Genomic DNA, 24,516 nt, shown 5'->3' with positions numbered 1-24,516 from the left:
GGGTAATAAAACAGGTGGTTATCAATTGGGCTGAGCTTTGTTTTGGAATGTTATTTATGCGTCTATTAGTCTGCTTATAAAAATAGCATTGGGCTCTAGGTAATTAACAGAGCCCCTTTAAAAAAAAAAAAAAAACAGAGACCAAAACCCTTGTACCTTCCGTTTGCGCCCTTAAACCCTATTTTCCAGAATCCCCGTTCATCAAAGAAAAACTGTCTGAAACAATGAAAGTAAACGAGCAACAATCGAATCTCCAATAAAAATAAATGACGGCCGAAATGATATCTCGGCCATTGATTTTTTGCTCTACCTCAGTGTTCTTCTGAACGTAGGAGACACAGGGCTGTCTCCCCTTTCCTGTCAAACCGAACAGAGGCTTTGATTTGAAAAGAACGAAAGAAAATTTCAAATATTAGCGATTATCAGAGAAAGTTAAGAGATCCCTAAACCCCATCGGGAGACCTAACCTTTACATTTCAATCGGCTGTAGAGAAGAACGGAAGCGCCTCTGTCTGAACTCTTCAATGGGGGAACCGAGCTCAGCTTCGGAAGATCAAGGTACACATCTACATATACCACTCCTCGAGTATTTGTCGCTCAAATTTCGGATTCCAGGAAAAAAATTTGTAATATGCTAAGAAATTTCTTCAAAAACTGCCAACTTCAACATAAAATGCTCTGAACTTAGCCGTTTGGTGGACATTTTTTGGGAGATGAGATATCTAGAAATTCTCATATTGGGACTTATACTGGGCAGTGATTGGGTCAAGGGGTTATGAAATTTCTTGGATATTAGTGAATCTCAATGTGCAACGTGTCAATTATCATCATATTTATATTTGTTTCTGTTTTTTTGTTTTTTTTATATATTTAGTTTTAACTCTTTATCATTTTAAAACTGAGGATATGTCGCCCTTCGAGGCTCATCTGAATGGGAGGTTAGCTGATGTTTGTTCTTCCTAATTTTCTAAGCAACCAAACATAACATACGGTTTAATTTATTGGAGTTATTTCTTTGAGGTTTCAATACAAAACTATAAACTGAATGAGACTTATGTAAAGTAAGTATTGATTGTGATTGAAATTACAGGAAACGGTAACAATATTCTTTATTTTATGTTTGTATTTCAATTGCAGTCATTGTAGGTGATGATGATAATAGTGAGGTTGAACGAGCAGATCCCAGATTTGAAGTCAAAGTGACCCATGAAGCTAAACTTAAAGAAATATTGCATATGATTAATACGATTGAAATAAAACTATGCTCAGCTGGTGTAAAGGAGTTCATTAAATTACTAAAAGGTAACACTGGAGGTGAATTGCTCCGTCTATATATAAGGGCTTCTTCTAACTGCTCGGAGCTTCTTGATGCTTGGAAACTTCAACGTGGGAAGCCTGGATTGTCATATATATTGTCACTGGTATCTACTATTCTGGGTCATCCTGATGGGATGTACAATCCAAATGATGCAGAAAGAATAGCTGTTAGTAGGGTTCTTGATAAGCTTGCAAAATTTGTCATGGAAGAATACATGATAGATGTTTATAAGGAACTGAATAGTACAGAAGTGAAGCACCAAAATGCTGCGCTGTTGCTAATGGCTTCAATTGTCCGGCGTAGGCCAGGATTGGCCTCTGAGTTTGCAAAGAAATTTGACTTCAAACTCAAGGCATTTTCCAAGCTTTCCGTATATAAAAAGAACCAAAATGAGAAGAGAATGAAGCAGTCATCGAGGAAGGCTTTTGTTGGCTTTGCAATGTCATTTTTAGAGGTGGGGAGGCCAGGATTGTTGAGATGGGTGCTGCAGCAGAAGGAAATGTATTCTGGTGTCCTTCGTGGTCTTGGGGATGATGACGACGAGACTATTATTTATGTTTTGTCCACATTACGTGATAGGGTTCTTGTGGAAGAGTCCTTGGTGCCCCCTGGTCTTAGAAGTGTTCTCTTTGGGAGTGTTACCTTGGAACAATTAGTCAGCATTTCTGGAAGAGAAATGGATGGACCTGCTGCAGAGTTGTCGTATCGTATTCTTGTCCTTGTTTGCTCTGATCCCTGTAATGGTTTAATGCCAGATTTGAAGAGACACCCAAGTCCATTGAAAGGTAATCCGAAACGACTTGTTGAACTCATGAAAAAGCTAAAAGCAACTGAGATTGGCTATCACAGATACTTGCTTTTGGCTATTGTTAGTGGGAGTCCCTCTTTTGGTTCAGCATACATGGAAGAGTTTCCTTACAACCTTGAAGATTTTGCGTCACCAACGTGGTCGGTTTCTTTATACCATTGCATGTCTAAATGATCGTTTCATTATTTTTTTTTTCTGTATTTGTTTATTTGCAAGGTGACTGAAGCATTTGCAGGTTATCTACTGTTTCTCTGGCTGCAAACTTGGTTTCCTCAGTGGGCACTGGCCATCCTTTTGGTTTCCTCGATTCTAGGTCTCATAATCCCCCTTTGTTTGATGATGCGGATGTGCAGAGTATCTTGAAATGCTTGTTTCCTCGTCCATTCAGCCGGTCAGTAATTAATAAGGGGTTGCTTCACTCAAACTTTGTTGTGATGCATGGAACTCTAAAGCTTCTTTTGGAGGCACTCAAGTTGCTGGACTCCTTCATTGGTGCATTGAACCATGGTTCTTATTTAAATGATCAAAGGTTGCAAGGTTGGGCATCTCTCAAGCAAGAAATTCAGAATGAAGTCCGAACCTTGCTCCCTGATCCACAAGTTTTACTCACTCTACTTTCATCTCTGACTCGCGACTCCAAAACTCATGGGTCTTGTCTGAAGAGAACGGCATATTCAGAAAATTTTACTGAATGTAGTGGCAATAAACTAAAAAAGTTGAAAAAAAATTTTGGGAACAAGGATCCAGATATCATTGTAAGTGGAATAGGTTCTACTCCGGGCATTGCTTTGACTGGAGACAGTGAAAGAGTTGTTGGTTCAGTTGCAGCAGATGAGACTGATAGTGGTAAGGATCTTATGGTTGTTATTGCTGAAATTTGGGATTTAGGCCGACACTCCATGCCTCTGATTACATTGGAGGATACAGGGATTTTCATTCAATCTAAGCTGCTTGATGCTCTTAAAATTTATATTGTAAGTTTCATATTCTTTGTTACCTATAAATGGTTTGGCCTTTAGAATGTGGTTTGCTAGCTTAACTTAGATGGAAATATAGTGCTTTTGATGAACCATCTGTTTTGTTTCTTTTGATAAATTTCAAATTTATTTATTTTTTCCTTTAGAAGCTCCTAGAATTAGAAAACTTTTATGCTTTTGACTATCATATAAACTTCTGTAGCCGAAGTTAAAATCACCCTGCAGCACCAGATGGATACTTATTAGTTTTGTATATCATTCGTCGTTAGCCCTCCTGAATTTTTTTTGATCAATAAAAGTAAGATTTTATTGATAGTAAAAGGCATAGCCCAAGCGGTATACATAGGCCACCTGAAAAATAAATGGGTGTTATTTGAACTCATCAAGGGTCGAGGAATTTATCAAGGGACAAATGTGAGTGTTGCATTTTCTATGATCGACTTCTACGGGTAATTAGAAAGCTTACTATAATATCCTTACAATGGTTTCTAAATTTTCTTGTGCAGCGGACAGCTCCTACTGCATTGGAAGGTTCATTTGATTTTTTTATAGGTCTCCTCAATAATCCCTTAGCAATGCCAATTAATCTGCAGTGCTCCCTCTTGTCTCTGCTAACAGAATACATTGGATTCTCTCCGAGCAGGGGTATTCCCATTAGAACCCCTCCACAGATGTACAAGCATCTTCAATCATTTATTAACTTGTTCATTTTTTCGCCAATCACTGATATAAAGGATCTATCACATGGTTTGGCACAAGCAGCTATGTTTAGTACTGGTGCGTTTGACAAAAACCTAGATGAAATTGGAGCATGGTTCTTATTTTTACCGAGTTATGACAGAGGAAAATCATATTTTAAGGTCCCAGAGGTTGAACCATTGCAGAGTTTGTCTCCTGTTGTTATCTCATTTTTATGTGATGCCATTTCTACCATCGGGAATAATTTGTTCAAGTATTGGGATATTGTTAAGCATTATACATACCATTTGAAAGGTATTAAAGGTAATTGGTGAGCATATGCTTCCTATCTGTTCAATTGCATTTCCTTATTGAAAAAAATCACATTTCATTAATCATATCTGTATGCCTTATTTTTGGGCGGTGTGGTTATGAAGTCTGAGGTGTTCAATGTGGCTGCGGCAGTGGCATGATAATAACTTCAAATGATCAGTAATTTAGGAGAACTCTAAGAGGTGCAAGAAAAACATAGAAAACAGTGTAGGAGGTCAGGATGGTAACAATTTAATAAGATGTTGACAGAGACACATAACCTTTATGCTTTTAATTATGCATCAATAACTTTTTTTTTTCTTTTAGCATTTGATCCCTAACCATTATAGTTTAAATAAACCTATTATAACTCTCTGTTTTATGAGATACTTTCTATTTTGCTCTTGATATTAAATTTATCCGCTGATTGCACGAGTAATGCTAATTTTCTGTGGAAATGGTGTTGAGTGGCCCTACTAAGGTCTGCTTTATTTTTCACAAGCCTCTAGGTGATGGGTGGCTGGTTTGTTTTATATTTCACGATCCTATAGAGTGCTAGCTTTTTGCCTTGACCTGGGACTGTTGGTGGAAATCAAATGTTATTACTCGTTGTCAACTCATCTAGACTTTTTTTTTTTTTTTTTGAACTATTCTGTGGAACACTATGTTTTATTTTTAATTCTCAAACATAGGGTTTTTCCACTCTTCCCTGAATAGGATAGTGATTGTGCTACATCTGTATATAAACACAAATATGCCTTTCCTCGGTTAAACTTGATACCAATATAGTCATATCTTTCACACAAACCATATAGTATGTCATGGCAAGGCTTAAGGTTGTTATTCACTTTACTCTAACCATAATGTGGCCTGGAAGCTCACATCAATTAAATTGGAAATGATCTGCTTGAGAGAAATATTTTGCTGAACTTATTGACTGTTTTACTTTTGCTGACTACTTTGCTATTCATCGAATTGCCAGATTGTCCTACCCTTTGAAAAGAAAATAAGAATACGAGGATAAAGTCTTGTTGTTAATTGATGTTCTTTCTATCCTTTTATGAAGTGAATGATAAATGATGGGTTTTTTCCCTTTTTAATTTTTCACCCCACTTTTCTGGCAGAAGTATCACCTACTTTCAGTCCTCTTGCTGTATGTGTCTTGCAGAAGTGTCTAAGGTTGCTAACTTCTGAATCTGGAAGCTTTACATTGCCTGAGAAGTCAATCATATCCGTATATGTATGCAATACATTAAAATATCTCTTACAAACTCAGGTAAACATCTTGTCTTTTACCTTTGTAACTGCCTTCTGTCTCTGCATAATCTAATAAAAGGAATGAATTATGATAGGTAGATGCAGGATCGTTTTCTGCGTTGGTTGAATCAGTCTTGTCTGAGAGACTTGGTGATCACTGCTGTGCAGTTGATGATTCTCGGGATTTCTTCTCTGAGTGGAGTCCATTGGAGAACTTATTTCTCTTTTCACAGAGCATTTCAAATCAACAAACTTCTTGTATTTTTTCTACTGATAAAAAGTCTCCACCCAATCATAGTTCTTTTGCAAGCACACTTGATGAAGTTAAAAGACTTGTAAGGAGTGGGGATGTTGGTAATATAGCTGGCATAACCAAAGCATTTTCTTCCTCAATTATTTGTACGTTACCTGATGTGATATTGATAAATTTTCCATCAGTTATGACCATTTCATATAACCTTTGTGGAGTTCCTATGTCAATTTTATTATCAGAATTCTTTCTTGAACAAAGCCTCCTTACCAGTGTTTCTAAGTTATGGCCCAAAATGTTCTTTCCTGGTCTGGAAGTGGCTTTATCTATTATTCATTGTAAGGACGGTGAGGATGATGCCAGTGGAAATCCATGTCGTTCTTTGGACTCTCAGATGGTGGGTTATGATGGAAAATTCGGTGAAAGTGAATCCGCTGCTGCATTTGGTTTCTTTTTGAAGCAAGTACCTTTCCATGTGCTATTTCCTGCTATAATGAACATTGAAGGTCCTTACTCATTGGAGCCCTTGAAAATGCAAGACCTGCTTCTGGCCAAGTTATCTGACTCTACAGCTGATTGCCACCATATTTCTTATCTTCGGCTTGTGCTATTTTGGATCCATCAGATAAAATTATCTTACAAGAGTAAACCAATAATTGAACTTCAACAACTTGCGGACATTTGCTTTAATCTCGTTGAGAACTTGTTAGCTCAACTATTGATTTTAAAAACTGATTCTGATTCTTCCAGAAATTCTGGGTTTCCTGTCTCAAGACAAGTTATTCAAGATGTGGCTGAATCCATCTTTTGTCATCCTGCTGTGGTAGCATCATTATCCTGTCCTATTGATTGTAAAGAAGACTTAGGGAATATAAACGTAGCTGAAACTTTGGATATGCTGATTTGTTTATCCAAGCAGACAGTCCATAAATTGGATCATTGTATCTTGAGTATTTTGACGACAACTTCCGAGTATTTGTTGACTCTATGCAGTGACCAAAATTTTGTATCAAAAGCTGGAAAAAGTGCCAATAAGCAGCTTGTGGGGGCTTTTAATGCCTTGATGCAAAGGCTATTTCTGGAAGCCAGGGACAAGTTTGATCTGTGCATTCTTACTAAAGATATGATACCTTTTCTTCCAACATTTTATGCTCTACATGCTCTGATACGTTTTATATCCCCATTTGAACTTCTTGAATTCGTGCAGTGGATGTTTAATAGCATTGACATGCATGACTTGACAGTTTGGAAGTCTTCCAAAACTTCTGCTCTCGCTGTTGGATTTTGTATTGCTGCCGGTGCCTTCAAAACCCTGTCTTCTTATTTGGAGCATCCAGTTACAAAGAGGGTATCACTCAATGCGTTATGGGGAATAGAAGAAGAGAATATCAATATCGACCTGATTGAGGAGATCTATATTAAGGTGGTTAATTTTGCCATGCATTCTGAATCCAATTTTGCAGATACATGTTTGCTTGAAGCTGTTAATGCTGGTAGCAGACAGAAACACAACGAACAACAGAGTATCCATCCATTAAGTTTGATAGTCTCAAGGGTCATAATGATCACTCCTGTGGAAATGCTTTCTCATTGCATTTACAGGACCAGCAAGACAAAAGCTAAATTACTGTTTCTTCTTATTGAGACTAGCTCCTTACATTTGTCAATTTTTGGTCACTTATTTCTGGATATCATTAACAAAGTTTTGCATGAGGGCAACATGAAGGAAGAAAGCTGTGGCCTTACCCTTTCTGATGAGGACTTTATCATTCTTCTGCCTGCTGCCATGTCATACTTGAATGCAATTTTTATGAAATTTGGAAAGCAGTGCCAGAGGCATGTTGAAAACATGGATTCTTTGTATTCAAGAATTCTTTGGAATGGTTTCCTTCACTGGAAGAGCTTTGTCTCTGGAAATGTATTTGATGAAGAATATGGTGAGTTCTTGCCATCATCAACCCAAGAGCTTCGCAGTCTTGTGGATGGCAGTCTTCTTGGAAAATCTATTCATATGTTGCAGTATCACTTTGCCTATGGTGGAGTTTCAATGAAAATGAAAAGGCGATTGAAACTATTTGATAAACTTTTCCCCCATTCTACTGCACAAGATGAGCTGTTAGACTGGGTTATTGGTGAGATGGATTCTAGTTCACTAAACCAGTCATTAAACCATATGAACAGAATTATTGCAAAGTTATCTCTTTGCAGGATTTTGTTATTTCCAAAAAATTATCAGATGCCGTCTCTGCAAAAGGAAGCAGGTGGGGACTTGAAGGAAGGTTCTTTGGAAATGGGATCAAATTCAGATGCATCAAGAATGCGGTTTATAAATATTTTGGTGAGTATTTGGCAATGGATTGTTAAGAAATTCCCTATACTCTCTGATAGTTGTGCAAAGGAAAAGAGCACAGACAGTTCTATGCTGTGCAGATATTTGGAAGTCTTCATTTTGGAAAGTATTTTTGAATTAACCAAAGAGATGCATGGTGATCTTGTCCGATTGCAATCTGTTCCCTTCCTAGAGCAATTGATGAGATCGGCACTTCTATATAGGTTTGAGGATCCCACAACTCTGAAAGCACTGCAACATATCCTAACTTCGCTCTGTGATGTAGAGTTTTCACGTGTCCCTTATCTGCAGCTGCTGGTTGCCCACTCTCAGTTTGCTCCTACTCTTCATTCAGTCTTCAAATCGTCTGGTTCTCCTGTTGGTGCATTTTTAAGGCCTATGTCCAGCATTCTGAGATCACTTGTTATCTCTTCTACTAAACACAATGCAGTTAGTGGCGAGTGTGAATTGTTTTCAAGACGGTTGGAAGTTATTAAATTGCTCCGCGTACTCTTTCCGGACAAGGCTCAATTTGGTTTTGATTCTGGAAAAGATTTTGGTATAAATTTTAGAGAGTTGCATTTACTGCTTTTGTCTTCTTATGGTGCAACACTCAGCGAAGTTGACTTGATGATATATAGTCTGATGCATGATATTGAGTCTGTAAATGGATCAGACTTTGTGAATACTACTGAAACAGATCACCTATGGGGAAGTTCTGCTTTAAAAGTGAAAAAAGAACGGGATGTGGAGCGGGATATATGTTCAGATATCATGAGTGACACTGAAGGAGTTGGGGAACGTCGGAAAAATCAATTTAGAGAAAATCTTTCAATTGACCCCAAAATATGTGTGTCGACAGTGCTGTATTTTCCCTATGATGCTATTGCAGTTGATGAACCATTATCCTTGAAAAAGGTTCAGACAAGTTATATTAGGGATATATTGAGTGATTCATGTTTTACTTTTTACTTTTTACTTTTTAAAGTGACCATTTTTTAATTTCTCCTGAGCTTATCCTAATTCTCACCTAATAGTGCCATTGAATTTAATGCAGGCACATCCTCCTGAAGTTGGAAAAATAGAACGTTACGATCCTTTTTTCATCTTGCACTTTTCGATTCATAGTCTGTCATTGGGCTATATTGAACCGATGGAGTTTGCTGGTTTAGGTTTGCTTGCAGTTGCATTTGTTAGCATATCTTCGTCAGATGACAGGATAAGAAAATTGGGTTATGAGACTCTTGGGATCTTTAAGTGTGCATTGGAGGTGGTGTTATGTTTTTTTATAGCTTGTTTTCAGAACATGTTTTATGTGCATGTATATGTATGTTTGTGTTGCTGAAGTTTCACTGTCAGCAATTTTCTTATGGTGTGTCGCATAGTAGAAAAGCAATCCTTCATATAGTGTTGTCAATGTGAAACATTTTAAGACCAGCGCACTTGTCCCTGCCCCCCTGATGAAAATATAAAGCAGTAGATTTGGGGAAAAGTGCAATTTGCACCTTCAAACTATCAGGAATGTTGCAATTGCACTCTAAACTACATAAATCGAAACATTGTACCCTCAAATGACCAAAAACTTACACTTCACACCCTCATTCAATTATGTGTCACAATCTTGACAGTTTGATCTTAATGGAGGGTGAAAAGTGTCAATATGTTTTTGTTTGAAGGTGCAAGGTGTTTGTTTTCATAGTTTAGGGTGCAATGTGCAAAACTCTTTATATTTTAAGGGTGCAAAGTGTATTTATCCCAATAAAAATGAGTAGATATACTTGGTTTTGGTGTAAAACAATGTAGTGCTGTTATGGTCATATTTTTATAACCGGCATGCTACCTCAGACCTTTGAGAAATGTTCTCAATTTGTACAATGGTGGATCGTTTTCCGTTCTGCATTACATTTTTGTTGAAGCTATTTTAACAAAAATGCATGCTTTTATATGCAGAAGTTTCAAAAGAGGAAGGATGTAATGCAACTCCGGCTTCTGTTGACTTATGTACAAAATGGTGTTGAAGAACCATGGCAGAAAATCCCTTCTGTTATTGCTCTTTTTGCTGCAGAATCATCTTTTATATTGTTGGACCCTTCGCATGATCACTATACAGATATAAGTAAGCTTTTGATGCAGTCTTCTAGGGTAAATATGAAGGTATAAGTTTCGTGACCCATGCATATATCTCAATTTCAATTTTCTAATTCAGTGATTTATGTTTATATTAGTTTATTTGTCTTATAATTGTTGCTTTCTTGCTTATCAAAATATTGTTGCTTTCTTTCACCTTTTCTTTTCTATCTGCAGGGTATACCATTGTTTCAGAAATTTTTCTGGAGTAGCTCTGTTAATTTCAAAGCAGAAAGGTTGTGGATACTGCGCTTACTGTATGCAGGCCTGAACATGGATGATGATGCACAAATATATATCAGAAACTCGATTATTGAGACGCTGTTCAGTTTTTATGTCTGTCCTCTTTCAGATAACAATTCAAAGGCACTGATTCTTCAGGTAGTCAACATGCCCATTAAAATGAGTTATGTCTTTTCTGGTATATTACTTTACCTCACTGGACTGCGTCAATTCCTGGCTATTTTTTTGCATAATTTTTCTGAAAATTCTGGAAATTTCTTTCTTGACATAATCTGTTTTTTAGTCCCCTTCAATAAAATTTTATGGTTCATCAAAGCTTCTTGGGGTTGCTAGGCTTTTTTGTTTTTGTTTTTCCCATTGGATGCTAGATTCGGGTCAACATGTAGAGTCGCGTGGAATTTTTATTTGAAATTGATTCAGTATGAGAGCAGGATTTTAAAATGATAATTTTGAGGAAAGTTTTTTTCTTCAAAATGCAGTGGTGTTATATATATTAAGGAAGAGAAATGTCATCTTCCTGGTGCTATCTTAGTGGAGAAATGTCTCTTGTCCTTGTCTCAGTCTTTTTCCATTGTTTGTCATCCACGAATTGGATATAACCAAAAAAACGAATGAGGTCTCCCCCTGTATTAACAAGTGGAGAGTGAGGTTATGAGCTCAAAATTCGCTGGTTGCACATGTAATATACCGACAAAAGAAAAATCTTTTGCCTATTTAGACCTCTTGTAGGACTAGATCTAAAATAAATTGGTAATGGACAGCTTGGTCTGCATGCATATATCCATCTTAGATTAGTTGAGCATACTTGTTTATTTTCCCCACGTAATAATTTTATATTAGTGGTTTGATACTTGTTTTCTCTTTACAAGTTGCTCTCTTCATGATCTTGATGTTAAAAAATGCATTTTGAGATGCTAGAATGGCAAGACATTTAAGAATGGAATTAAGTTGTAGTAATTACTAACAGCATCACCATCCTTATTATCTTCCTCATCCTTCAGTTTTGGTGCGTAAGAATAAGTACATGGAATTGGAAGATACTAATTTGTATTAGATGAAGAAAACTTGGTAATGACAGTTTGGACATCTGCAACAAAAACTAGCAATTAGTGTGCACTGGATTGTAGTAGTGACTTCTTTAAGGTTGTAAATGTTGTAAGGATTGGAGAAAACAAGGAGAAAAGGGGTAGAAGCTTTGGAGAACCCCTTTTCTTGTGGAATTCAAGAAAGAAAAAATTGTGCTTTCTCTTGTATATATCCCATGAACTTTGGTCCTGCCCCTTGCGGCTATCATATAATTGCTTTTACATTATAAAAAAATTCAAGAAAAAAATTGTTCTCAAATGTAATGGAATGACAAAATAGGTTCCATGCAGCTGATCAAGCATATGTGACAAAGGCTTTGTTGAGCAGTCATATGCTCTTTGTTTGTTTCTGAACTGTTGAGTTGGCTAGAGAACTGTGATCTGTAACTGAGTTGAAATTTTGATCCATTATTTTTTTTTTGAGAAAAGTAAGAAGATATATTCAAAAGAATAGGCAAAATGCCACGTTCAGTACAAAGAATGTCCTACACTACGTAGGATCGAAAGAAATAAGAAACTCATGTAAATTCTGGCCATTAAAACTAACAGCAATAGCCCAAGTACAGAGAGTTCTAAAAAAGAAGACTTTGAGCTCCTCCATTGATCTCTCTTTATCCTCGAAAGTCCGATCATTGCGCTCTTGCCACACGCACCACATAATGCATATCGGGATCATCTTCCAAATTGCCTTAATCTGGTTGTTGCCCCTCAGACCTGTCCAGCTAGCAAGAACCGCCACAACTGATTCCGGCATAACCCAACCCAAGTCTAGTCTACAGAAAACCTCGTTCCATAACCCTCGAGCTACCTCACAGTGTAATAAAAGATGGTCGACAGATTCTCCCCCCTTCTTGCACATGCAACACCAATCTACGATGATCACCCTTCGTTTTCTCAAATTATCCGTTGTGAGGATCTTGCCCAAAGAAGCGGACCACACAAAGAAAGCCGCTTTGAGGGGCGCCTTGTGTTTCCAAAGCTTTTTCCACGGAAACTGTGAGGGGTTGCCCTTGTGTTAGAGCCTTGTAGAAAATACGGACTGAAAACATACCTTTTCCCGACGGTACCCACCACAACGAATCTAGAAGCTGAACACTTGGTTTGGTTGAGTACAAGAGGTTGAAAAAGGCTTCAAAAGTGTCCATTTCCCAATCTTGAGCAGCCCTGCTAAAACTGATATTCCACTGAATTTGCTCCCCCATGACCACCATGACTTCCGCCACTGATTTCTCTTTGTCGCTTGCAACCAAAAATAATGTCGGGAATAAATCCTTAAATGCACAATTGCCACACCAGGTGTCATACCAGAATTTGATCCTGTTTCCCTCTCCTAAACGAAGCCTCGTATAGTGAGAGAAAACCTCCCATCCCTGTCTAATATGTTTCCACAATCCCACGCCATGAGCCCCTCGCACTTCCTTAGAACACCAACCACCCCATAATTCTCCATACTTATTTGCAATCACCACCTTCCAGAGAGCTTCTGGTTCTCTATGGTATCTCCACAACCACTTTCCAAGTAGCGCCTGATTAAAGATTCTCAGCTTTCTAATGCCCAACCCCCCACTCGAGATGGGCTTACAAACCTGTTCCCACCTGACTAGATGAAACTTGAACTCCTCTCCTATTCCGCCCCACAAGAAGTCCCGTTGTAGTTTCTCAATACGAAGTGCCACCCTTGCCGGAATAGGAAACAGGGAAAGAAAATATGTTGGGAGGTTAGATAGGGTACTCTTTATTAGCGTTACCCGACCCCCTTTTGATAAGTACATTCTCTTCCAACCTGCTAAACTTCACTCTACTCTCTTAATCACTGTATCCCATAACGCAACTGCTCTCGAGGGGGCCCCCAACGGAAGGCCTAGATATGTCATGGGGAGTGTAGCAGTCTTACACCCCAAAGTATTCGCCAAGTGTCTTAGACGCTGAACACCACCAATAGGCACCATCTCTGATTTGTCCAGATTCACTTTCAAGCCTGACGCTACCTCAAAGCAAAGTAGGAGTGCCTTCAGTACTCTAACTTGGAGTTGGTTCGCCTCACAAAAAATTAGGGTGTCATCTGCAAACAACAAATGGGAAATGTTAATACTACCCCCTCCTGGGGTTCCAATCAAGTAACCAGTCATATGCCCATTTGCAACCAGGACTGAGATCATTCTGCTCAAAGCCTCTATTACAATGACAAAGAGTAATGGGGACAACGGATCTCCCTGTCTTAGTCCTCGTGTGCTATTGAAAAAACCAGTAGGGGTTCCATTTATTAAGACTGAGAATTTCGCCGTAGAAATGCACCATCGGATACACGTACGCCATCTCTCCCCAAAACCACACTTCCCCAAAATATCAATTAGAAAGTTCCAATTAACATGATCATACGCCTTCTCCATGTCTAGCTTACATATAATCCCTGGATGACCCGCTTTTAATCTACTATCCAAGCATTCATTGGCGATGAGCACTGCATCTAGGATCTGTCTGTCCTTTACAAATGCATTTTGAGGCTTTGAAATAATCTTTCCAACGATCTGACTAAGGCGATTTGCCAGTATCTTGGATAAAATCTTATAGACCCTGTTGACTAGGCTAATGGGGCGAAACTCCTGTATATTCTCCGCTCCCGCCCTTTTTGGTATTAAGGCTATAAAAGTGGCATTTAAGCTTTTCTCAAGCTTTCCAAACGAATAAAACTCTTGCAGCACCTCCATTAAGTCCTCCCTTAGGATCTCCCAACAAGTTTGGAAAAAACCCATAGAGTACCCATCTGGACCCGGAGCCTTGTCTCTCGCCATTTTCCTTACCACATCTAACACCTCTGCCTCTTCGAACGGTCTCTCCAAACGATTAGAGTCCAAAGGTCCAATGGACTCAAAAGCCAACCCCTCTGGCTTAGGCCTCCACCTCACCTGCTCAGTAAGAAGCTGTTCATAAAAACTAACCACGTGATTGTTAATCACTTGCACATCCCTGCACTCTGACCCATCAATCTTCAGCATCTCGATGTTGTTGGATCACCTGTGTGAATTGGCAACCCTGTGAAAAAACTTAGTGCTACGGTCACCTTCCTTCAGCCATATAGCTCTAGACTTCTGCCTCCACGAGATCTCTTCCATTAGAATGATCCTCTCGAGCTCTACAACCAAAGCTAATTTTTGGGCTTGTTCCTCCTGATTCAAAGGCCTTAACTCTTGAACCCTTTCTAACTCTTGTATCTCCCACTGCTTTGTTTTCTTGAGTTCCCCGATATTGCCAAATGACTGCTTGTTCCAAAGCTTTAGATCTTGTTTTAAAGCCTTTAGCTTTCCAGCAAAAACAAAACTAGGAGTACCCTGAATCTGGTATGAAGACCACCACTGTCCGACCCTCTCCACAAAGCCTTCAGTTTGCAGCCACATGTTTTCGAACTTAAAGTGTTGCTGCCTTCTTTGAATTCCCCCACCGTCCAGCATGATGGGCCAATGATTTGAGCACAACCGAGGCAATCTCTTCTGCCACACCTCTGGATAGTGAATTTCCCATTCCGGGGAGATTAGAAATCTATCTAACCTAGACCATGTCTGATTATTCGCCCACGTGTATAAGCCCCCCGCTAGTGGTAAGTCCACTAGGTTCATCTCAGAAATGCATTCCGAGAAATCTGACATTGCTGGACGCATTCGTCTATTTCCAAAACACTCGCTTGGGAATCTTGTTACATTGAAATCACCGCCTATGCACCAAGGAAGATCCCACCAGCTGTGTAATCCAACTAGTTCATCCCATAGAAGTCTTCGTTCACTATCTGCGTTGGGTCCATAAACACCTGCAAAGGCCCACATAAACCCATCGATCACACTCCTAAAAGAACATGCCACTGAGAACAACCCCACTGCCTCCTCCAATTTCTCCACCACCCGTTGATCCCACATCACCAACACTCCTCCCGAGGCTCCCTTCGCTGCCAAATACACCCAATCGACATGAACACAGCCCCATATACTTCGTATTATTTTTGTATTGACTATTTTCAATTTCGTTTCCTGTAAACAAACAATGTCCGGCTACCAACCACGCAATAAGTTTCTTAATTGAAGCCGCTTACCGGCATCGTTTAGACCCCTGACATTCCACGATAGAATTTTTGGTTTCATTTATTGGAGTAAGCCAGCCCCTTCCCTTTTGACCTCTCCCTACTTGAGCTACCTTCAGAATTCATGGACCATGTTAGCCTATTGAGTTCCCGCTGTTTCTTGGACCCCATTTTCCTTTGTTGTTGATGACCCACTTCAATGGCGGTGAGTAATGCCATGAATTGCTCTTCATAACCTTCACACTTTAGTCCCACCATGTCCTTTATATCATTCACCGTTTGGAACACCCAATCTGAAACACTAGAAGGATCCGGGTACATACAGTTAAGAGGAATTGGATTTTGTATCCTAAAATCCTTTTGCCCCTCCAAGTTCACTTCTCCAATCTCTAAACCCCCTTCCCCTTTGTGCCCATTAATCCCCTGTAAGAGCCTTTGAGAACTCTCTTCATCAGATAGAAAAAGCTCACTGGCCGAATCCTCTTCTTCTCCTCCTTCACTGTGTTCCACTCTTACAATATCACAGATTACCCCTAAGGGTCTCGCCGGACCTCCCCCTTCCTCCCCAAGCCCCGTCGGCCGATTCTGCACAGACCCCCTAAGAGAACAGGCACTCGGTGATGAGGGAAGGCTGACCAGAGGCACTAACGGCGTGGTCTGAGGCTCGAAGAAAACTTCCCGGCTCTCCGGCGCCGTTGGATGGTCTACCGTCGTGTTCTGATGCGGTCGGGGTGGAGGAGGAACCACCGTCGGCGTCATCTCAGTACTCTGCCCCGTGGTCTGCTGATGGTTGCTCGTCGTGTCAACGGGATTTGCGACTTCTGGTATCAACTGGTGATCGGACGGCGTCGCCGGCGTCGTCTGTTGGTCGGCTGGCCGATTCTGTTGCCGGCGCGACAAAGATTCCGATAGAAGACCATCGCCTGACCCATGACCCGACTTCTTACCCGTGACCCGTGCCCATTCCTGCAGGGCCGATTTCTTCAGCTGGTGCTCGGGCCCAGCCCAGGGCCGGCCCACCTGATACCCATTCCAGCCCTTCCCCTTATGATATCTGTCCCTCTTATGATCCGTGGGCTTTGGCCCACGACCAGCCCAGCCCGAATCCTCATACCAGCCTGCTCCCCCTCCTACCCTCCTTAAATTGCTTTCCCTAAAACGCCCCGTTTCCACACCTTCTTTAAATGCCTCGACCAGCTTCCTCACCAAGGACACCTCCTCCTGCACCATCCTCAACTAGTCCTGCATATCACGTACCAACTCCCTCACGTCTCTGCCACTCTCTGTCTCCCTAGACTGATCTCTATGGGCTCGATGTACAGTACCCCTTCCTGCACCAGTTAACCCCGCATGCGTCCCCTCCTTCAGTAAAGCTTCTTTGTAAGAAATTACCTTCTCACCCCCTCTCTTTAGAGCTTCACCAGGTTTGCCATGGCTGTTTTTCACCATCTGTAAACTCTCCTTCAGTGCCTCACGTAGTTTACTCCAGCCATTACTACCTTCCTCTTCAGGGATAATAATGCAACAGTTTCGTCCCCCATCACCATACACTGCCACCTTAACGAAACGACCTCGACTATTTGAGGACCTTTGAATAATAAAACTCTTGTGACCCTCCCTCCTAGATGAAAAGAAATCTTCTCTTCTATCTGTCACACAGCCCTCCAGAGCTCCACCTAGCCATTGCGCAGTCCCCAGTCCAAGCAATAATTCTTGTTTAAACCTCCTTCCTCTCTCAGTGATGCGAATCAAGCCACCCTCTCTCACAACTGAAAAAAACTTAGTGTCAATCACAAACTCCCGCCTGAAACCCATCCTGCCTTCCGACGACGTTAAAATCAACTAGTAACCATCCCCGACGGCAGAAATGTGAAAAGAAAAGCTAAAAATGCACTTGTACGGAGAGCTAAATTTGAGGGAGTTTGTTTTCAGCAAGTAATTCAATTTGATCCATTATTGAGACGTTAACATGAAAGTTAGGGCTGGAAATTCATGTAGTCATCTTGGTTCGGATCATGTTAAGTTAGGGCTGGAAATTCATGTAGTCGTCTTGGGTTCGGATCATGTTAAGTTAGGTTTGTATCACATATGAGCCAACCCTAACTTGACCCATTTAATTAAAAAATTCCTCAACCTTAACCATTCATGTTGGTCTGAGTCTGCTTCAAGAATTGTGACAAAAATTGCCAGCTCTGAAAGTCATGTGTCAGGTTGGGGTCATGTCAAATCAAGTCTGGTTCGTATACGAGTTAATCCTAACTTGACTCCTTTTATTAAGTGAGTAAGACCCATCAACCCTAATGTGTTAATTTTGTGTTGGATTTGCGGATTGTATCACAATTTGACAGTCCTAATCAAAGTTGGGTGTGAGCTCGACCTTTCAACATGGGATTTTACAACTGACAATTCTAATATTTCTTCTTATTTGCACTGCAGATAGTGAAGAAGTCTGTCAAATTGCATAAGATGGCTCGTTATCTAGTTCAACGCTGTGGTTTGTTTTCATGGTTATCATCCATTCTCTCATTCTCCAGTGATAAGCTCTTTGAAGACAAAGAAAGTTTTTTCTTAATGCAATTACATGTCGTATTGGAGGTAATTGACTCATTTCCACTAGGGCTAAACAGTTTTCATTTATTTTTCTTTTATTTTTTTCCCTATTTGATATCTGCAAATGCTGATGACCTCATGATGATTAGTCCAGTGTTCTACCTTATGGTGAAGAAAGGTGATCTTATTCACTTAAAACTTTTTCTCTGCTCATAAGATGTCATGTATATTCGTATATCTTTTTACCTATAAAAAAAAATGTTCTATTTCTTTGTTCATTTTGTCCCAATGTTATCAACTTGAATGTTATTGAAGTTTGTTAACATTATTTTTATCATCATCATGATCAAGAACCTCATCTTTCGTGATGCCATGCTGAGATGTGATTGTTTTACAATATAATTGTAATATTTCCATGTTTATGTCATAAAGCACTCCTAACAGCTTGATGAACCACAACTGTTTTCTCTTGTTTAAGCTCAATCAATAATATGTCACTAGTAAATGTACATAGCAGTTTTCTGTTTCTTTCTCAATTAACTTTTCTCTTGTTTGAATTAGGTGGTCATTGATGCTATTTCATCCAGAAACATTACTGAGTGGTTGCAAAAGGATGCCCTTCAGCAGCTCATAGAACTTTCTTTGCATCTGTACAAATTCTTAATTGGTGGGTCAACATTCATAGAGGAAAATGTGGCATTGCTTGATCCATTTCTGCAAATAATTATATCAACTCTGAAGATATCGCAGAAGAGGAAAATATACCAGCCACATTTTACTCTATCAGTTGAGGGTTTATATCAAATGTATCAGTCTGTTAATGTAAATAATTATGCTGGCTCTTGCCCTTGTGCGGAGGCTGGGCTAAGAGCTATACTTATGGGTACACCTGCGGTTGCTATTTTCCACATGGTATCTCTCTCTCTCTCTCTCTCTCTCTCTCTCACACACACACACACACACACACACATACATTATGCCCTCCAATAGCTTAAAATTGTAACTTCAAATAAAACAATAGGATCTAGTGATTGCAATATTCCCCACTTAATTTTTTTCTGCAGAACCCTTAATGGGTCACTGATGCAGTATTGCCTTAGCATCCTTAATACTAAGGGGCTGTCTTGCTGAAAGGTGGCAAGCATCTGGACAGAGATGGATTGGAGAAAGTAAATGTGAGGTTGCGGTTGATAGAATGAGGAGAAAGGATCCTACTTTTGTAGGCTTACTGCTTATGCAGAGAAATGCTGAGAAAATAGACTAGCAAGTTGTAACACCCCAATGAAAGACCCAAAGCACATGGCCTATATTCCAAAAGGACTAGCAGCCCCATTGGAACCTTATAAAGAGCAAGAACTTCTTATTCCCAAGTAATGTGGGATCTCATATACCACTTACCCTTATTCTTATCATATGGGGTATCACAATCTACCCCCCTTAAATTCCCGACTTCCTCGTAGGTCTAGTCGGTCGTAAGTGGCACAGCTCAAGTCCCATATTTGTGGTTGGGATATGCTCTGATACCATTTGTAAAACCCCAATGGAAGACCCAAACTACATGACCTATACTCCAAAAGGACTAGTCAATGATACAATTGGAGCCCCATTGGAACCTTATAAAAAGCAAGAACTTCTCATTCTCAAGTAATGTGGGATCTCATACATCACCTACCATTTTTCTTATCATATGAGTTATCACACAGGTTTTTGTAGACTTAACCTGATTTAAGATAGTATGTGCCAATGAATGTAACTTCTATTAGAGAAGCCCAAGATTTGGAGTTGAAGATGTTCTCTATTGTTTTTCAACAAGTTGTATTCCTTTTCTTGGTAAGTGAGAAATTTTATTAATATGATTGAAAAATAGGCATAACTCAAGTACATAGGACGTACACAAGAGATGATACCTTCTCAAGAACTAGAAACAAGAAAATCATGAAAGCAGAGTCTGTTGAAGTCTGTAGCGATTGCACATAACCATGAATTATCGATTAACAAGTTGTATTCTTTCAAGTAGTGAAGATGTGATGATGACCAGATTGTTGGATCCTATCCAAATGATAAATATTTGAGGTTTCATTGCCACCCCCCCCCCCCCCCCCCCCCCAAAAAAAAAAAAAAAAAAGAAACACACACACACACGATCGAATGTTGCTTTAATCGTTTGGTTGCTAGACTTGGGAACAATATTTTTTTTTTTCATTGGCACCGGATGTCTAGGACAGAGTCTTGACTAATATCGGGGGTGCACAAGCCCTCAACAAGGAATTTCCTATAAGTGTACCTCGGCTGATTCAAGGGAAAATTCACTCAGTCCGATCCAAGAGTGTGAATGCGAAGTTTCGACGTCCGGTTTATATGGTTCACCCTAGGACCACTATGCCACCTCTCGAGGTTGCTTTGGGAAAGATCTGAACTACAGATAATCCTGGAAAGAAATATAGTCATAATAGATTGATTGCTTTATGTGTATCTAGAATGAGGAAAACATTGATCAACTTCTGCTACATCATGAGTTGGTTAGGGATCCATGGGTGGTGATATTCAGCACTTTTGGGATTGAGTGGGTTATGCCCCAGTGAGAGGTGGAGATATTAGCACATTGGCAGAATACCCGTGAAGGTCATAGAAATTTAAAAGTTTGAAGGATGGTCCTCCTATTTTTAATGTGGTGTGTTTGGCTAGAATGCAAAATTCAAGCTTTTAAAGATCAAAAGTGGATGGGGACAAAATTAGAAGCTATTGTATTCAGCACTCTCTATGCTTGGATGGCTGCTCGCTCACCTTAGACTTTTAAAGATTTTTGCTCTCTCTTCATCCTTGCTTGTTGGGTGTTTCCTTTTGTTGACTTCCTATGTACTTGGATTGCACCCTTCTGCGCTCTTTAATAAAATTGCAGTACTTATTTAAACATAACAAAATAGCTTGTAGTTGTTTCATTCTGAAGTAGATCAAACCTGAGTCTTTCTTAGATTTTGAAGCATTTTATAGTTGCCTAGTGAGGAGGGAAACATTAATTCTATGCATCCTGCTTTTCAAAATTGATATTTTACTGACAATCTTCGATATAAACTGCTGGACAGCATCCAGGTAGTCTGTTAAAGCTAGCTACATTTGAAGGTTTGTCCCTTTTGTGCCTGGCCAAACTTAAGGAATCAATAGTGCACTGTCCCTATGTTCCTTGCACGTTATTCTCTGGCTTTTGTTTCCAAAATTAGAGTTTTTCTTACGTTCTCCTAGGTCCATCTGTTCTCATTATTGGATGCTTAGGCTAGGGCATAAGTAAACATCTTCCATTGGGGTTGTCGAGTATGTCCTTTCCTACTTTTTGATGACCTACTTGAGTAACTTATTTTGGCATTTAAGATGTTTATATTTATTGTATTACCATGGAAAATCAGTTTTTGCCCCTTTGGTTAGACCATATTCCAAAATCTTGTTTTTGTATGTTTTTGCAGAGTTGTGAAAACCTTTCAAGTTTTCTTATGTGGGCAATTTCCACTGCTTCAAAAGCAGACTCACAAATGCTTCAGCTTAAAGAATCTCGTCCCCGTTTCACCATTTCTTCAGAGGAAGAGATATATGAGGAATCTTTGAGATCAAAACTTTTACGTTGGCTAACTGCTGCTGTAATTCTAGGGAAGCTTTCTTGGAAATCTAATGATTTGGACCCTGAATTATCAAATCGGTTAAAATTGGGAACACTGCAATCTTTATGGGATCTTATTGGAAATGCACGTGATGAAAGCATCCAAAATAGATTTGGCTGTGAGAATTTATTAGCTGCTGTGATTTTCTACCTCCAACAGCATCTTGGCATTAATTGCAGAGTTCTCCCATCAGTTATATCCGCACTTTGTCTCCTTTTTTATGCCTCCAGTTTTGCAGGTAAGATATTCTAAACTTGGTTTTAGTTATTTGGCATTCTGGGTTTAGGTGCCAGAGTAGTGGTTTTTTGGAATATACAATTTCTGTGTTTGACCAGGAGTCTAAACTTTGAACAAGGTCTTGGGTATTCTACTTCATCCACTATACTTCACCAAGCAGGGAATCTTAGAAATTGATTAAAAATTTTGAACTCACTTATCGAAAGGAATTTTAAACTGGCCCTACACCATTGTTTCAGTGGACATTAATTTTGACCTGAGGCTTGTTTGGTCTAAATAGCCGGCTTACTTTTGGTGGATATAAACTAATTGTGACAATCAATTTTGAGAATGTGATGTGATAATAAATGTCCTTTTTTAAATAGAATGTGGATCTGTGATAAAGAATACCTTCATGTTTCATAGGCCTAGCCAATCCCTTGTGTTGAAGTATATGGCTCATACAATGAAAGTAGGCAGATGTCGGAGCGGGTATGGTACGGGGGGTATTTTTGTAATTTTCTTAAATACATTTGTACATTTATGATTAGTATAAATACACATTATGTAACCCTAATTGACTGATAGTAAATTTTGCACTACTCGCTCCATGTGGATGTAGGCACATCGTTGAATCACGTTAAATCTTTATGTCGATTTATATTGTTTTGCTCTTTTGATTATTGTGTATAATTCATTAGCAATTGCCTCACGTCTCACAACACCTTGTAACTGGAATGGGGCTGAGTAGGGGGACAATGAAATGTCTACACTAACATATAAATTAATTACACTTGGTATTACTTGTTAATTTATAAGAGTGGAAGAATGGTGTGAATTTTTTATTTTGAGATTCTTTATCTGAATTATTTCCTTTTTAGAGAGATTGAAAAATTTGTTGTAAAAAATTAAGCCAGTGCAATGTTTTAATTACTACAATTCTGGCCTTCTCTCCCAAAAATATATATATTTTTAATAGTGACTGGGTGAGATTGTACAAATTATATGTTTATGCAAATATTTTTTTTTTTTTTTGACACTTTTGGGAAAGTGATCGTTTGCTGAGTTTAATTTCATATATTTGTAGAACCCAGATCAGATATCTTCCTTGGTAACAAAACTCTTGTGGCATCACTGTGTTTGAAGATACGTTATCCTGCTGAAGCCAATCCTTCCTGGAGATGGTAATATATCGTTCCCTCCATCCTTTTCCTTTTTCACTCATTAGGTTTTTGTTACGGCCACAAGATTTGGAACAGAAAGGTGGTCTATAACAAGATATTCAGAATCAAAAAAGAAAAGCAAAGTTTTTCACAGGGGTTGCAGCTGCTAAATAGCACAATTGTGTTTGGAGCTGATGGAAGAATCAAACTGATGATAATTTGCTTTAAAAGAAAGCTGATCTTATATAAAAATTTGGTCGACTTTGTTTTTGTTGAATCATTGATGAAAAATTTGAAAGAGTTCAGCTAACCGGTCACACAAATAGTTGGTCTTGTTATTTACAGTATGATGTTTTGCTGAAGATTTTATTTTAGTTACAAGGGAATGAAATATTATAAAGTAGATTTAACGGACTATATGAAGTCTCGTAATTTTGTGTGATTACTTTATATAATCTTTTTGTGGCTATAGCAGAACTCTTTATGAAATATCAACAAGCGTGGATTCCATCTCTTGGTTATGTAGTGTTTATCTCACTAATTGATCTATAATCTGAACCAGCATGTTCAATATGCAGGTCATATTACCAGCCATGGAAGGATCTTTCATTGGAGCTCACTGACTTGCAGAAGATGGATGAACTCCATACTTGTCAAACGCTTTTGGTCATTTTCGCAAACGCGTTGAGAAAGAAACCATCAGATTTGCAGGTTTTATCATCTCAAGATATGGAGACATCTGGTGTATATGAGTGGGAAAGAAGTATCATAAAAGAGATGTAATTTTTAGATTTAAATTCCAACCTTTATTCATGAATATGAGAGGTTATGGAATCAAAATTTTGCTGAGAGATTACTTGAACCCCATGATTCTCCATATAAATGTATATTTGTGAGTTGAGTGATGTTACTATGCCGCCCAACTGCCGGGCGGCATGCCCTATAGGCTAAATGGCACTTTCTAATTTATTTTTTATTTTTCACATTTTAAAAATATTTAAAAAAAAAAAAACCAATACATTAATATTTACTTTCTTAACTATTAAGTAAAATAATAATAATAATAATAATTAAAAGGCATGAACAGTTAAAATGAAGAGGCAAATTTATTTGACACAAGTATTTTTCTTGTGGGTTTAATAAACTTGGATTTGTGGCAAATTCCTCACTATTTAATCATCAAACTGTGCAGTTCACCCTCAGCTCAGCCTCATAAAATAAAATAAAATAAATATCAAATAATTGTGAAAAAAATAAGATGAATTAAGATGAAATTTAAAAGTTAAATAAAATATTATTAGAATTTATTTTTTAATATTATTTTTATTTTAAAATATTAAATTATTAAATTATTTATTTTATTTTATTTTATGTAAGAATTTGATAAATTTGTAATAATTAGATAGAATAAGTTAATATAAAATAAGAATGAATGTGAAAACAAACTTCACTTTCTATCTTCTTCTTTTTTCAAATATTTAGAT

At 38.6% G+C, this 24,516-nt stretch overlaps 1 protein-coding gene and 1 non-coding gene across 8 annotated transcripts; one reads left to right on the top strand and one right to left on the bottom strand.

Annotated features, from left to right (window-relative positions):
* The first annotated feature begins 86 nt into the window (after positions 1 to 86).
* LOC122281567 lies at positions 87 to 24,001 on the top strand. Of its 7 annotated transcripts, none has more exons than XM_043093175.1 (14): positions 89 to 558; positions 1,138 to 2,266; positions 2,353 to 3,100; positions 3,610 to 4,096; positions 5,221 to 5,369; positions 5,446 to 8,847; positions 8,987 to 9,199; positions 9,880 to 10,083; positions 10,234 to 10,437; positions 17,890 to 18,048; positions 18,565 to 18,915; positions 21,462 to 21,891; positions 22,957 to 23,053; positions 23,611 to 24,001. In XM_043093175.1, exons 1-14 carry the CDS (start codon positions 525 to 527, stop codon positions 23,813 to 23,815), a joined length of 7,812 nt encoding a protein of 2,603 aa, XP_042949109.1. In that variant the 5' UTR covers positions 89 to 524; the 3' UTR covers positions 23,816 to 24,001. The 7 variants fall into 7 exon arrangements, with proteins under 7 accessions (XP_042949110.1, XP_042949109.1, XP_042949108.1 ...); XM_043093174.1 differs by having other exon boundaries at positions 5,218 to 5,369; XM_043093172.1 differs by having other exon boundaries at positions 3,610 to 4,105.
* Positions 229 to 362, bottom strand: LOC122283615. The gene has a single exon (XR_006231011.1). It is a non-coding gene; the product is annotated as a small nucleolar RNA snoR111 (small nucleolar RNA).
* Positions 24,002 to 24,516: the final 515 nt, after the last annotated feature.

The sequence above is a fragment of the Carya illinoinensis genome, chromosome 11 (assembly GCF_018687715.1).
Source record: "Carya illinoinensis cultivar Pawnee chromosome 11, C.illinoinensisPawnee_v1, whole genome shotgun sequence".
Classification (NCBI taxonomy): Eukaryota; Viridiplantae; Streptophyta; class Magnoliopsida; order Fagales; family Juglandaceae; genus Carya; species Carya illinoinensis.
The sequence above is the reverse complement of the archived record's forward strand: the minus strand, read 5'-3'. Positions and strand labels throughout refer to the sequence as shown.

What these genes read in the sequence shown, in the direction of transcription:
- LOC122281567 (XM_043093171.1), top strand. Translation starts at nt 525, where the DNA reads ATGGGGGAACCGAGCTCAGCTTCGGAAGATCAAG. An exon ending in TCTTTAAGTGTGCATTGGAG is followed by an intron (nt 9,200 to 9,879) that starts GTGGTGTTATGT and finishes TTTTATATGCAG; the next exon opens with AAGTTTCAAAAGAGGAAGGA. An exon ending in TTATGCCTCCAGTTTTGCAG is followed by an intron (nt 21,892 to 22,956) that starts GTAAGATATTCT and finishes ATATATTTGTAG; the next exon opens with AACCCAGATCAGATATCTTC.